Source organism: Triticum aestivum, chromosome 5B (assembly GCF_018294505.1).
Source record: "Triticum aestivum cultivar Chinese Spring chromosome 5B, IWGSC CS RefSeq v2.1, whole genome shotgun sequence".
NCBI classification, from domain to species: domain Eukaryota; kingdom Viridiplantae; phylum Streptophyta; class Magnoliopsida; order Poales; family Poaceae; genus Triticum; species Triticum aestivum.
The window spans coordinates 46,338,529-46,354,475 of record NC_057807.1 but is presented as its reverse complement, the minus strand read 5'-3'; the positions used below and the strand labels follow the sequence as shown (position 1 = coordinate 46,354,475).

The 15,947-nt window shown below is 42.0% G+C and overlaps 1 protein-coding gene and 1 long non-coding RNA gene across 2 annotated transcripts; both read right to left on the bottom strand.

The window, feature by feature from the left end:
* Positions 1–3,681: 3,681 nt before the first annotated feature.
* On the bottom strand, positions 3,682–8,538 carry LOC123114612 (uncharacterized). Its single transcript, XM_044536096.1, has 6 exons — positions 8,398–8,538; positions 8,205–8,296; positions 6,958–7,179; positions 4,651–4,754; positions 3,947–3,998; positions 3,682–3,688 (listed from the first exon to the last, which is right to left on the bottom strand). The coding sequence occupies exons 1-6, from the start codon at positions 8,536–8,538 to the stop codon at positions 3,682–3,684; spliced, it is 618 nt and encodes a 205-aa protein (XP_044392031.1).
* A 1,305-nt stretch (positions 8,539–9,843) lies between these two features.
* Positions 9,844–10,476, bottom strand: LOC123115602 (uncharacterized). The gene is made up of 3 exons (XR_006456675.1): positions 10,360–10,476; positions 10,031–10,150; positions 9,844–9,929 (listed from the first exon to the last, which is right to left on the bottom strand). It is a non-coding gene; the product is annotated as an uncharacterized lncRNA (long non-coding RNA).
* Between the last annotated feature and the right edge of the window lie 5,471 nt (positions 10,477–15,947).

Genomic DNA, 15,947 nt, shown 5'->3' with positions numbered 1-15,947 from the left:
GGTTGAAAGTTAGCAATATTAAGTGAGAAAATAGGAAAACAAGCGATACCCACAGTGCACCTGTTCCATTGCAAGTTATCCAACATCTCTTCCACTTACATATTAAAGATCATGTACAAGCAAGACACTAGCATACTAATTTATATGTGGGGGTACAGAAACTGCCTGACACCAACAATCAGTGTTTTGTGCATATGTTTATTTTATAGTCGTACATATGAGAGTGACATAAAACACACAGCCTTCGTTCGGTCATGAAAAGGACAGATGGTGAACAATCGGACAACTTAGGTCCATGATTCTGTTCCTTTCAAAGTGGAAATAATCTGAATTGCACTTCAATTATCTCACTGGTCTTGAATGGGCCTGGTATGGCTATAAGTGGAACGCACGGTCTAAAACTGATTTAAGTGTAAGTCAATAATCATTTCAAGTATGAACTTCCTTACAAGTGGATGCAAGATTCATAAGGTTATTCATCTAAGAGCTGCTGAAGCAAGGCCTTATTGTTTCTTAGATTAATTAATGAATATCTAATGATGAGGATTGCTGAACATGTAGAAACATTATAAGCTTGAATGCGTGAACCAGGAGGAGGCAGAGCTCGACATAATATACCTCATTTGCGCCACCATGAAGTGGACCATATAGAGCTCCAACAGCACCAGAAAGAGCAGTTTAGACATCGACACCACCATATAGATATAATATCTAACCATGACATCCAGTTGTTAAACAGAGCCTAACCATACACATGCAACCCCTAGATGAGAAGAGCCTGACACATTACTCTGACCCTGAAATCAACAGGCACGAGTTAGTTGTGCTCTAGACCAAAAAGGCATAAAGAATTCATGATTATCAAAACATTGAATAGTAAATACTTGGGTATCAGTTCGTCAACAATATCAGTTGGACTAATATGCAAAAATAGTAGATGACTGGCATTGACTAGCATATTAAATGGATGACACTAGGGTCATAGAAAGAGTGCGAGGTCATAAGGAAATAACACAGGGAGCAGGAAAAGGAAAATCAAGAAAAGTTAACAAGGAAAGATTGCTATTTCATGTATGTGATACAATAATAAATGATGGTGAGGCCAGCAGCAACAGATTCATACTCCCTCCGTCCAGGTGCATAAGGCACCTAAGAGAATTTAGGATTTTCAAGTATATTAGTCGCCCTTCATTAGTTAGCATTAATGACTTGTATGCCTACCCCAACGCACTTAGCGTTTTCAGCTTCACATTTATCTCCCTTCCATATGCAAACCAATCAGCCGCCTCTACCATTTACTTTTTCTTTGCATGCATGCATGCTGGACCTAAAGAATTGCGTGCAACAATTCGTTAGCCTATGCATGGTTAGTCTACCATCATTGCACTTAATGCGGGATTAACTAGAGGGAGAGAAAAACGTGATGAGCGTCCAATCAACGTATGCCTAGTTCACGGTGCCATTTCTTAGGTGCCCTATGCACCTGGATGGAGGGAGTACATACTCGATGCAGCATCAACACAAACCAAGTAGTTATCTGCACTAAGATGCTGCTGCTCGTTATCACCGCAGACTTGTAGCAGCTTAACAAAAAAAAAAGGAGAATATTAAGGACGCCAACGAAGAATCATAAACATCCTCGAAGGCGCTATACAAACTACCCATGGGAGACAATTGGAAGTTAGACCTAAACTCCAGGTTTTGCCTTCAACTATTTCTCAATTTTGCGAGTTTTCACAGTAGAGAAGCTTATGTGCCTAACATGTGTTAAGAACCAGCCACTATATGTTTAGGGTTCACTTAAGAATGGTTATGTTAATTTAGGCCAGGGTAGTTATGTCAACCATGAGTTTATCGGCACTAGCTTATAAACACAAAGCTTCAATTATCAGCATTGAATAAACCAGGAGTGCAGTTCTTACTGTTATTCCACACAACAATGTCCAGTTATGACTAAGCTAAACAAAAAACTTGGAAGTGTCCGATATTACACCCACAACAACGTTCGCTTTCAATCATATAATACCATTCAACTATCCCACTCCCAGCTTTCTTTGTTTCGGTAACCAAAGCTATCGGCAAGATCATTAATATCGCCCTTCTTCATCCAAAAAATACACACACCGTCTTTTATAGGCAAAGATCATAAACGAACCCCAGGACAAGTTCACAAATTGCTTTGCTTTGGACACAACATTTGAGCCAAAGAGCAGACGATGGAACATAACAAAAAACTAAAAAGCTTCTTGAACCCCAGAAAGACTGTTGCTGCTGCTTAATATGGATGTTACTCCAAGTAGACATTCAAAGAAACAAAATCATTCAACCGAGCCTCCATTGTATGCTAAACTAAAAGCATATTTATTTGGCTTCAAAAATCATTTTTTATTTTATATTATCTCAGTCAGCCAAAGCCTCGCAGAGCAATACTATTTGATAACCATTATTCTATTTGATAACCATTAACAAGCACCCTCGCAGAGTTATACTCGCAAATTAGACATGATCATTACCAAACTTTACAGTAAGTGAAGTAAAAGATTTATTCCTTTAATATCAAGTTCTACAACCTAGACAGTAGCACGCCAAGATCCTAAAATTATCAAACCCCAGCAAATAGCATATACAGTAGCACAAGGGCCTAACCAGCACAGGGGCCAATCTCAACAAACAAGCTCATCACAATCACAAGATTGTTGTGGCCAAAAGACCACCACCACAGACAGCGTGACAATGGAACTAGAGACCCTATATCATTGTCTCAACGGCCAACACCACAATCGGCCAAGGCTCGATGGCTGGTCCATCCTAGGGCACAGAGAAGGAGGAGACCAGGGAGACTCACCAGAACCATTGTAGCCAAATGAAGGTTGTGACACAGCCACCGCACTCCTGTCAGTGTCGGTGTCGGTGTCGGCGCCAAAGGGGCGCAACGGTGCCCATTCAGTCATCACCCCATCAAGCCACACTGAGGTGTGGTGGGCACAACTCAGCAGTGGGTCTGGAGGCAGGCAGGGACTCCATCCATGAATCTAGGTAGAACCATTTCACTGAAAACAACACACAAAGCACACCTGCAACAAGTAGACATGAATAACCAAAACTGTGTAACCAACACAATGCTCGATTTGCATCAATCAATATACTGTTTAAGCAAACAATGCTCGATTTGCATCAATCAATATACTGTGTAAGCAAACAATTGAGAAGTATAAGACAGAAAAACATAGAGAAGTAGAGCCAGAAATTATCAGTTCAGACTATATATGCATGATGCATGGGTTTTTGTTTTGAAGTGGCTTCTCTAACATGTCTGCGCACTGGGCACACACTACGCTGGCTCGGTATCATGCATCGTACTGAAAAGGATATCAAGGTACTACATAAGAGAAAATTAAGGAGGTTCCATTTTATCTTGCGTTCGAAACCCATTGATCCGTTATGACTTGTGATGGAAATTAACCTATTGTGACTTGTGCATGGCCTATCTATGTTACAGCAGACATAAGCATAGAGTAATATATTAGAATGGATGGACTTGCGTCAACTTTTGCCCTACACTTACACATGATAGATAGTGAATAGACAGATAACACACTAGAGAATTGATCCTTACACAAATGGTCTATTCCAAGAAAATGATTGCACCTGTTCTATCCAAATGCTACAAAATATAGCACGCTAAATCCTACAATACATAAACATAGGGATCGTATCAAACAGAACATTACCATTACCAAACCCGGTAGCAACAGTAGCATGCCACTACAAAAAAGAGCCCAATACAGAATTACAAGAGACCAATATCCTCGAAAAGAAGGATGAACATAACCACAAAATTGTGGTGCCCAGAAGACCACTACCACAACTCGATGGCTGGAACACCTCAGAGAGGGGGTGGGGGGTGGGGGTGGAGGACGCACCCAAACCGAGGAAAAGGAAGCACCTTTGCTGCAGTTGCAGAAGGTTAGGCGACCTCAAAGAATCATCTACTTTTTCTGAAAAAAAAGGCAGTGGATTAAATAAAACAGGATCACAAAAAAATTCTCAGGAAACTACCTATTAAATACAATACTGGCACCTGCACACATGTACTTATGCGTAATACTATCAACACATTGATCTTAAACAGAACAGAGCAATCATGCATACCAAAAGCATATACATATAGATGATGGATTGAGCAAAGACAACAATATCAAATTAAACAAGTCCGCATTGGCACATCACCTTATTCATGATGATAAAATATTGCATCTAGTAGCACCACTAACACATGTGCATATACTTAGGCTGTTATGCTAGATGATTTCATCCTTGTATATACAATTATACATATCAGCTTTTTATTCTATTTGACGGACACTAACAAGTAGAAGAACCAGGCATAGCAATCCTCTTCAATTAGACGATGGACCATTACCAAACCTAGAGTTAAGTGCAGTGAAAAAGAGATGCCACTTTATGATCACGTTCTACACCCAAAGTAGCATGCCAAGATCCTAAACAAGTTTCAAACCCCCAACAAATATACAGCAGCACAACCAAACCCCTAATCATTGGCTCGATGGCCAGCACCACAATCAGACACGGCTAGATATCCAGATGATCTCAAGGCACAGGGAGAGAGGGACGAGAACAAGGACTCACCAGAACCAAGGATGAGGTCACCACCACCCCCAGGTTGCAGCCAAAGCATTGTCATCAAACAGCTGAATTCCTTGAGGGAGCAGCAGAGCCCTTTATGTAAAAGCCTACAGTCGACACGAGAAACTCATCAATTTTAAAATCTCAAATAATTCCATCAAAGAATAGGGTTAACATTTACAAGCATATGAGCATATAATTAGGATTTTGCCCCAGATGGTTTGATCCTTATACACACACTACATATTTACAAGGTTGCATAAACGGTGAAACAACAAGATCAGGTATAGTACATATTGTGTTCTTAATTCTTATACAATCCAAAAATAGAAGACCTCTGGAGCACAGCATGTCATCATTCTCCTCTATTTGATAGTCATTAACAAGTAAAAAGCCCAACACAGAGATCCTCTCAAATAAGACGTTGAGAGTTACAAAACCATAGAGCAAACCTAGAGCTAAGTGAAAAAAATATGTCACTTTATGATAACATTCTACACCCAACAGTAGCATGCCAAGATCCTAAACAAGTGTCAAATTCCAACAAATAGCACATATAAAGTAGCACAACCAAACCCTGAATCATTGGCTCGATCGCCAGCACCACAATCAGCCACAGCTAGATATCCAGATCATCTCAAAGCATAGGGAGAGAGGGACGAGAGGCTCACCAGAACCAAGGATGGGGTCGCCACCACCCCCACGTTGCAGCCAAACCATTGTCATGGTCATCGACAACTGAATTCCTGGAGAGGGCAGCAATGCCCTTTATGCCTACAGTCGACGGGACAAACTCATCAATTTTAAAATCTCAATTAATGCCATTAAAGAATAGGGTTATCGTTTACAAGCATATGAGCATATAATTAGGCTTTTGCCCCAGATGATTTGATCCTTATACACACACATCATATATTACAAGGTTACATAAATAGTGAAAACAACAAGATCAAGTATAGTACATATTGTGTTCTTAATTCTTATACAATCTAATAATCAGAAGACCTCTGGAGCACAACATGTCATCATTCTACTCTATCTGATAGTCATAAACAAGTAAAAAGCCCGGCATAGAAATCCTCCCAAATAAGAAGTTGACAATTACAAAACCATATCAAGTTCAACACACTAGACAGTAGCATGCCAAGTTCATAAATAAGTATCAAACCCAAATAAATAGCATATATACGGTAGCACAAGGACCTAACCAGCACATGCACCAACTTCAACAACACTATCATCACTACCACAAGTTTCTCGTGGCCAGAAAACCATCACAACAGACATGACCACAGAACCGAACCCTACATTATTGGCTCGATGGCCGACACAACAATCAGCCATGGCTCGATGGCCGGACAATCTCAGGGCACAGGGAGAGAGGAAGGAAACCAGAGACTCGCGAGAGGAAGAGGTGGCCACGGACACCACAATTGTTGCCAACCCGCTGCCATCAGGCTGCCGGTGAAGACGGGTTAGTGTCCAGGGAGGAGGCAGTCAGACGAGATATAGTAGCTGGACATGGAGGCTATGACACACGCCATCCCGTTGGCGTTGGCACCAAAGCGGAAGGGGCACAGCGGTGACCGTCGTTCAATCACCACACCAGCAAAGCCGAACGAAGGTGTGGGGGGCCACAGATCAGCGACACATGCTCAGGCGTCCAGGGTTTCCAAAATTTAGTAGTGGTGGAGCAGCTTCACTAAAAACAACACGCAAAGCACTTGATGCATTAAGTTGGCATGAATAATTGTAATGTTATATATTGACTGAGACTGAGAAAAACATAGAGAATAGACCCAAAAATATTATCAGTACAGAGCAGTCCAGACTAGATATGCATGATGTACATGTTTTTGTTTTGGGGTAGCTTCTCTAACACATCTGCGCATTGGGCGCACACTACGCAGGCCTCTATCGTGCACACTGCTGAGAAGAATATCAAGGTACATAAGAGAAAATCAAGGACATCCCATTTTATCTTGCATGGGAAACCCACTGGTCCTACAAACAAAGACCTACAGAGCATATCATATCCTCATTTATTCCTTAAATATCAAGTTCTACAACCTAGATAGTAGCATGCCAAGATCCTCAATTATCAAAACCCAGCACACTAATAGCATGTACAGTAGCACAAGGGCTTAACCAACATAGGGACTGGTTTCAATGACAAGTTCATCACCACAGACATCATAACAATAGAACCAGAACCTTAATCATTGTCTCAACAACCAGCACCACAAATTAGTCATGGCTTGATGACCGGACCATCCTAGGGCACAAAGAGGGAGGAGGCCATGGACTCACCAGAACCATTGTGGCTGAACATGAAGGTTATGATGCAGTAACTGCTCTTCCGTCGGTGTCAGCGCCAAAGGGGCAAGGCGGTACCCGTTCAGTAACCCATCAAGCCACACTGAGGTCGTGAGGCGTGCCAGGCACAGCTCAGCAGCGGGTCTGGAGGCGCACAGGGACTCCAGCAATGAATCTAGGCAGAACCGCTTCATGAAAACAACACACAAAGCACACCTGCAATAAGTTGACATGAATGAGCAAAACTGTGTAAGCAACACAACCATGCTAGATTGGCATCAACCAATATACTGTGTAAGCAAATGATTGAGGAGTATAAGACAGAAAAACATAGAGAAGCAGAGCCGACATATATATAAATACAGAGCAGTCCAGACTATATATGCATGATGTATGTGTTTTTGTTAAGTAGCTTCTCTACCTTGTCTGCGCACTGGGCACACACTACGCCAGTCAGGCTATCGTGCATGGTACTGAAAAGGATATCAAGGTACTAGTACTACTAAGAGAAAATTAAGGAGATTCCATTTTATCTTGTGCTGGAAACCCACTGATCCGTTCTAAATTGCAATGAAAATTAACCTATTGTGTTACTGCAAACATGCAGGCTGAGTAATATATTTGAATGGATGGACTTGCCCAACTCATGCCAAAGAAATTGGAAGGAAGAGAATTCACCATGGAAGGTGCATGAAAATAAATGTTTAGGCAGCTGTGTTACAAGCCGTTAAATATTTATCATTTTACAATAAAGGCGACGTTTTCTCATGGAATGTGACTATCCAATCAAGAACATTGATCATCCTTAGAGCTAGAGATGCATGTTAAAGGATACATGACAGTAGCTAGCAAAGTGTAGAGAAGTAGACCCAAAAAGAGTTATTAGTAAAGAGCAGTCCAGACTATATATGCATGATGTGCATGGTGCTCAGAAGGATATCGAGATACTACATAAGAGAAAATTAAGGAGAATCCATTTTATCTTGTGCGGGAAACCCACTGGTCCGTTTTGACTTGCAGGGAAAATTAAGCCATTGCAACTTGTACATGGGATCTATGCTACTGCAGATATAAGAGTCAAGTCATATATTACAACAGATGGACTCTTCCCAAAGAAACTCTAGTGGAATGTACTATCCAGTCACAAAAATTAATCATCCTTAAGAGGTAGAGGAGCATGTTAAAGGACACGTTGCAGTAGCTAGCAAAGTCTAGCAGATTGAAGCATGCATGTTGTATACCTTCCATTAGAGAGCAACCCGTAGAACCAGAAGTGCAGTTTATTCATCATACCAGTCCTTCGCCGTCTATCAGCAGTGCTGCAGTGGGTGCCCTGCAGTAAGCACCAACCAAGGCCATGAAATTCAGGGCAACTGTAATCTGCAGAGAAACAGAGCTCAAGCAGTAGTAAATAAACATAGATGGATTACCCACCTTGAGAGACCAAACAACGATAGCAGTGGGTAGTAGAAGAAGAATAACAAGGATGGTGCGGTCGGAGGCTCCCACGGCAACGGCAGGTCCTTGCGAGCGGAGCAGGAACTCCCCTAACTGCAGGAACACAAAACAGCTCATGTCAGAGATGAGGAAGGAGATAAATACTAGCAGGAAAAGACGCAATCTGAAACTAATAAATAGATTGATTTAGCCAGCCACTCAGTCCTACTAGCAACTCATACATGGTTTACTATATGCTGGGAATGGAGGGAGGGGCGTACTGGTTAATAAATTAATCGACAAAATTCAACAATGCCTATATATGTTGACTTCTACCCACCCCAGAGCTCCATGTTGTGCCCTGAATGGCAGAACTGTGAAAAAAGAAATGTGGTCAAAATCTGCGTCGAGAACCATAGTGCGCTTATGGAACTCAAAAGTTTGAAACCAAATGATGAACAAGTATGTGAGTTCTATCTAATGAGCTAAAAAAATCAGTTCTTAGTGAAGCCATCCTATTAGGGGCTGATAGATAGAGAGGAATACATTGCCGCCTGAAACAATGCTGCTTGTGCTCCCAATGCACTACCCCGAGTCCCTGACCATGTGATACACTACGAAACAAATTGTCTCATTCTCAACTATAACTGTCATACAGAAAAGTACATGACAGTGGAATAAATCTTGCTTTGGTATTGTTCGTGCTAATATTGACCAAATAAATATTCTTGGCTGGGTAAATATGGTTGTTGTGGGAGGCAGCTTTTCTAGCTTAAGTGAGGCTTTCTGAATCAGAGATTTACGTCCTATTATGTCAAGTCATCCAGCTTATCAGAATGTAGTTTGTACCGTAAAAAGGTGTTAGATTTTCAGCCTAATCTTAAAATTCCCCTAATATTTGGGGTATCTGCAGGTTTCTAGTTGGAGGAGAGCATACAAACAAGACCCCTGCTGAAGCACGCAAGAGAAGTCCTGAATAAAGGCCAAATTTTCTACTGGCATAACCACTTGGTGTTTAACTGCAGTAATAAAATGTTATTTCTTTTTCAAAAGTAATCGAAGATTTTTTTTTACCAGATGACAACAACAGTTGTAATTTCAGAAAACGATCAAGCAAGATTGATACTGCTGCTGCAGACTAAGCAAATATTACGTACATATCTGTAGTACTGCTAGTGCAGACTAAGCGTATTCGTTAAATTAGCCGGCTAATTATACTAGTGCTTCCATCCTGCCAACTAATCGTCACCAAACTGTTCGATGTTGTCCAACAATGATAGACAGATAGAGTGAGATAGTATGGACGCACACACTGCAATCAGGTATCAAATTTTGAAGCCAGAGGGAAAAATCATGCTGGCATGAATGATGGAGATGGCACACGGCAAACAACAAATCTCTAGCTAGCAAAGTGTAGCAGATTGAAGCATGCATGTTGTGTACCTTCCATTAGAGAGCAACCTATAAGAACCAGAAGAGTGGTCTCTTTATCATACCAGCCCTTTCGCCTTCTGTCAGCAGTAGGTGCCCTGCAGTAAGCACCAACAAGGCAATGAAGATTCAGGGCAACTGTAATTTGCAGAGAAACAGAGCTCAGGCAGTAGTAAATAAACATAGATGGATTACCCACCTTGAGAGACCAAGCAACGGCAGCAGTAGGTAGTAGAAGAAGAAAAAGAACAGGGATGGTGCGGTCAGAGGCTCCCACAGCAACGACAGGCCCTTGTGAGCGGAGCAGGAACTCCCCTGACTGCAGGAACCACAAACCAGCTCGTGTCAGAGATGAGGAAATAGATAGATACTAGCAGGAAAAGACGCAATCTGAGACTGAATCTGAAACTAACAAACAAATTGATTTAGCCAGCCAAGTCCTACTAGCAACTTTTATATATAAAAGGTTGACTTAACTAGCATGCAAAAATGAATAAATTTATGTTGGGGGTGGAGGGAGGAGCGTACTGGTGAATAAATTAATCGGCAAATTTGAACAATGCCTATATATGTTGACTTGTACCCACCACAGAGCTCCATGTTGGCCCTGAATGGCAGACCTGCGAAAAAAGAAATCTGGTCAAAATCTGCTCCGAGAAACATAGTGCGCTTATGGAACTCAAAAGTTTGAAACCAATGATGAACAAGTATGTGAGTTCTATTTAATGAGCTAAAAAATCAGTTCTTAGTGAAGACATCCTATTAGGGGCTGATAGAGAGAGAGAGGAGCACATTGCCGCCTGAAACAATGTTGCTTGTGCATCCAATGCACTACCCTCAGTCCCTGACCATGTGATACACTACGAAACAATTATTCTCATTCTCAACTATGATTGTCATACAGAAAATGACATTGACAGTGAAACAAATCTTGCTTTGGCATTGTTCAGGCTAATATTGACCAAATGAATAATCTTGGCTGGGCAAATATGGTCGTGGGAGGCAGCTTTTCTAGCTTAGGAGAGGCTTTCTGATACGGAGATTTAGTGCCTATATGATGCATTTGGCTGTTGACTCCTATTATGTAAGTGGTTCTAAGAACATGTTTCTCACTAGCCTCGACCACCACTGCCTCCTCCCCGGATTGGTCTGCTGGGAATATGGGTGGAGGGGAGAAGTACACCATGAGCTCGAGAAAAAGGCATTTGAACTGGGAGTACATATAGGTAGTTGGTCACTGTGGAGGAGCTCAAAACGATGACTTAGTTAATCACGACGTTGACATATTGCGGTCTAACGGATTGTGCACGGAGCGTATATCATGTTCGCCCATCTAGCATATCATGCACGTCAAATCAAATAGGCATCACGGAGTCTTGCAGAAGAATCTCTCTCGTTTTTTAAACTATTATATCTCCTAAACCACTAAGCTCCCTAGGGGTGAAAGTGCATTTGAAAATCGAACCGAAAAATCATACCGAAAATAAACCGAACCAAAGCAATTTTACGGTTTTTATGGTTTCTGTTTCCGGTATGGTATGAACTTTTCATACCGATTTGTACTTTGGTTTTTATGATATATACCGAAAAACGAATGGTTAACCGAATAAATTGAAGTTGTGATAGATAGAGTTCCTCAAGATGAGACGCTTTTTGTCTGACTCTCATGTTTGTGTCCATCGCGTGCCAAAAGGAAGAAGAGAAAGCTCTCTTCTTTTTACGTTGCTGTGGGGGGATTGCAAACATGTCGTGCGCGGCGGAGGCGAGGAAGACGGCAACCACGCCAGCGGACGGTTCGTTGGCTCGTCTTTGACGGAGCCGTGCTCACTGGCTCCTAAGCAACGTACGCCTAGCCTAGTACGTATGTCCACGGGGAGGACGTTGGATGGAGTGTCCGTCGCATTGCGCATGCATCAGCGCCACGCCGACAGAGAGGTCGGTCACGAGGCTGCATGCACCGCACCCATGCATGGGAAAAGGGAAGTCCATGGAAGGTTGCTTTCTTTAAAGCGGGGCGGAAGCCTTTTTGGGTAAAGTCAAGGGAAGAATGGCGCGAGGAGGAAGAAGGGCAGCGGTCCGTTAGATTTCATTGGACATCCAGAATGAATCGACTGATCCGATTTGAAAATACAATCGAATGACGTGTAGCCGCACCCATTATAATTAGGTCGACGCCTTTTTCTTTAAAGGATAAAAAAATGAAGGAAGCGATATTGAAGCCCAGTTTACTCTAACTGCCGCCGCCGGTTCTCCGCCGTCCCCGTCGCCGCCGCCGCCGCCGGGACGAACTCCCCGTTTGTTGACCCGCCGCCGCCGTAGCCGTGGACGTCGCCGGGTCTTCCGTCTCCTGCTCACCACCTCTCAGGTATCTCACCGTGGATCTCACTCATCTTCTGTTGATCCAGTTCCCATTCCGTTTAGATCCTCGGTATAGTACAGGTAGCTGATTTGGTGCGTGCATTAGGTGGAAACAGAGAGTGAATTCCAAGCCTACATAGCAGAGCAGTCCCACCGAACCCTCTTCTTGTGCATCGTGATTAGGCAGACCTTCAATCCTACCATGTGTTCATCAGCCACTTTTCTTCAAGTACAGTACTATATCATACTGAGCTAGTGGCCTTGTATGCATGTACATCAGTGATCAGTGGATATTGTTTAGCTGTTTGGGCTATATTCTGTTGCATCTACACAGTGACTTCTACAATATCATTTTTATACTACTCCTCAAAACTGGATTCTGCCTTGTCTCATGTTTTCCCCTCTTATCTGTTATCCCTGGTCAGAAATAATTCAAATGGAAACCAACGGGTTATCACTCAAGACTCAGGAAATCAGGTCAAAAAGGAAGTGGGAAACAACTGCAGATCTCAGCCGCCGCTGCGGCAGTAACCAACATGAAAGTCCATGGGAAGGCGGACAGGACAAAATGAATGGGATAATCACTTGTTTGGTTTGTGGCGAGGAAGGACATTACAGTTGTGACCGGCCTTTCAAGGATCAGGAACACAAAGTCATTTGCACAGTTTGTCGGAGAATCGCGCTTGCACCCGCTGTGGAGAGATAGGGCATAGTACTAGTACACATGGTCTCCTCAGTTGCTCAAGCTGTGACGAATATCATCCGCATGGAGAGTGTCGATTGAGCAAAGTTAAATGCTTTATTTGTGAAAGTCAGGATCATTATCCTGCTCAGTGCCCCTTGAATTGGGTATTGAATGCAGCGTTTCAGGATCAGAGAGAGAACTTGCAAGCTGCTCTGCTTGCACTATCAAAACAAGTCAACACATTATCTAAACGGACCTGCCATAAAGACAGTCCAATAGCCAGGGCATACAACTTAGGTCCAAGGATATGCTTTACATGCCGTGAAGAAGGTCATGTTGCCTTTTACTGTCCTCAGAAAAGTAGATCAACATTGCCCAACCTATCCAAAGAATTTGAAGAGAGCAGCACCATAGCTAAATCCTCCAGCCTGTCCAAAGAATTAGAAGAACGGGACCCTGGTACTGGTAGTGCTAAACAACCATCAAAAATGAAACCGGCATCGGTTGTTCGATGTGTTAGCTGTGGTCAGGAAGGGCACAGGGCCAGGAGCTGTCCAACACGAGTGTTTATATGCTCCTTATGCAATGAAGAAGGCCACAAAGCCAAGAAATGCCCTCAGAAGCGCCAGAAGCGTTAAGACTGCCGCGTCAAAAGGTACCGGTTATGCAAACAGTGATACCCACTATACATGTCGTTGCATTTTTTCTTACGGGTGATCTCCTAGATCGACATGTTTCTTGTGATACTCTAGCCGTTGCTTAACCAAGAAGTGGATGCACAGGTAAAAGATGGCCTCAGCAGAATAGGTGTATGTTGTCAAAATCAATGTGGACGCCTCCTTTGATGAGGATAGTTTTACAGGCACTACTGGGGTCTGGGGTAGTGATCCAATATAACAAAGGAAGGTTCATGGCAGCAAAAAAAAATTCAAAATAGACTCGCTGCTTGATGTTTTGTTGGCGGAAGCATTAGCACTTACAGAAAGATTGCTGTTTGCTGAATCAGGATCACCGTCAGATAGCATGAATGTCATTGCAGCGATGCAAGATAAGGTCCATTCAGCAGTGGTTGCAGCGGCAATCTTGGGTGATTGTTACTTCCTCTCAAGAGATTTAACAAGGTGGAATTTATCCATGAATAAAGAGAAACAAATATTGTAGCTCACGAATTGGCGTTCTTGGTGAAAATTCATGATCCTCGTACATGGTTAGATGACCCACCCCCCTCTATTGTACCTCTTCTTACTAATTATGTAACCCTGATAATGAATGAATAAAGAGGTATGTTTTGAGGTCGAAAAAAGATTGCAATTAGCTCCAGCATGGTGATCTAACCTAGAATCAACATGTTTCTTCCCCGTAATAGGGGAAGCCGCAACCAAAATAATAAAAAGCAAAAGACTAGAGAGAAAACAGGAACAACTACTTAGCAAAAGCATAGCCATGTCGCTCGTCGACCAGCGCCTTATGGCATGTATTTCAAGGCCAGTTGTGAATCCAGGATGTTGATGGTGTAACTGGAGAGAATGTGGATGATCGTGAAAGGACGGTCGGCGACTAGGACAAACTACTTGTCCCGTTTCACGAAATCAGCGGCTTCAGAGATCCTCCCCGCTTTCCTGTCACTGATGTTACACTTGTATATGCAAGCGGACGAACCCATATGCTGAGTGTAGTAGACGCAGTTTGCCTCGATGCCCGGGTACTTATCGACATCCACAGCCAAGCACCTCCGGTGGCCAACGAATATGGCAAATCTGTTGATGGTCTGCACAAGCACAAGCTGACGTGTCTTGGTGTCGAATCTGAGAACACAGGGATAGTCGATGCCCGGGAAATAATTCGTTACCATCCAACATATAAATTGTTATTTTTGTCTGACAAGTAGTAAGTACATTTTGCGGACAATTAATTGTTTCATATAAATTTGATTATATTTTTTTTGCGAGGAATATAAATTCGATTATATGAAATCACCTTTTCAGTATATATTATGGAGGCACTTAGAAAAAATGTGGCGTGAATTACACACCATATAAACAAATAAAATAAGGCAAGTACAGCGCAAAACCACACCTTCTAAAGTTTTCTTACAACCGGTGTGACCAGAGAGGTTTAAGCATGGTAGCTCGAGAAAACTCTCGTTCATAAAGTTTGGTCCTTTCATGTGTGCCAAAATATAGAGACAGATTTTAGGCCATGAAAATTCATGAGTATATATTCCCGCAAACAAAAATCATTAGTATATAGTGAAATGCGTGCATGTGGCTTAAATTTTGGATATATCTATATCTATATCTATTTATACCTGATAATAATATGCCTAATACTCTATGTAAAAATACAATTTCAAGGCTCATAATGATTATTTTTGAATGCATTGTGAAGTGCTGATTTTGTAATCCTTTTCCAGTCCATGAATATGATTTCATCACGAAAATTTGCATGTGAGCTCAAAACTAAGCCATATTTGTTGTCGAGAAAATGCAATTTTTTTCCAGATGTTACTGTTCATAGCAGGAGCATTTGAGCTCGGGATTAGAAGAACACTTTCTCACCATGGTGAAAGACATTAGTTCATAAACATAAAATCCAAAGTAACAAGATATTTGTGGAAAAGGATTTGGAGCACTCGGGGTGCTCCACCCCCCTATATGAGTATTAAATTCAGAAAACAAACTATAAAAAAAATCAACAAACCTTGAAAATTTGGGATACCAAATACGGGTGCCCAATCTACTCCTATGTGAAGTTTCGTAGAAAACTATCAGAACACGTATTCCCATTAAAAAGATAAAAAAAATCTCCGTATAGAAAAAAAATGTTTGGATGAATCATAGGTCTTTGCCACAAATACATTTCCTAGTATTTTGTTTTCACAAAATTTCAGAGGAATTGATTGGCCCAGGTTTGAAATCCTCAAATTTCAGATTTTTTTAAAATTAATATTCATAGAGGGGGGTGGAGCACCCAAGCGCTCCTGTGTATTTTCCGATATTTGGCCCCGTGCATCTTTCTCAACAGGAGTAGAACAACATCTAACTAACTAGAAATCTAGGACGAGAAGAAAATG

Bases quoted from the DNA above. Each gene is read 5' to 3' on its own strand.
- LOC123114612 (XM_044536096.1), bottom strand. From the start codon at position 8,538: ATGAGCTGTTTTGTGTTCCTGCAGTTAGGGGAGTTCCTGCTCCGCTCG. The intron at 7,180-8,204 runs GTATACAACATG...AACTTATTGCAG, and splicing joins GGGTTGCTCTCTAATGGAAG to GTGTGCTTTGTGTGTTGTTT. The intron at 3,999-4,650 runs GTGAGTCCTTGT...CTTTTTTTTCAG, and splicing joins TGACCTCATCCTTGGTTCTG to AAAAAGTAGATGATTCTTTG.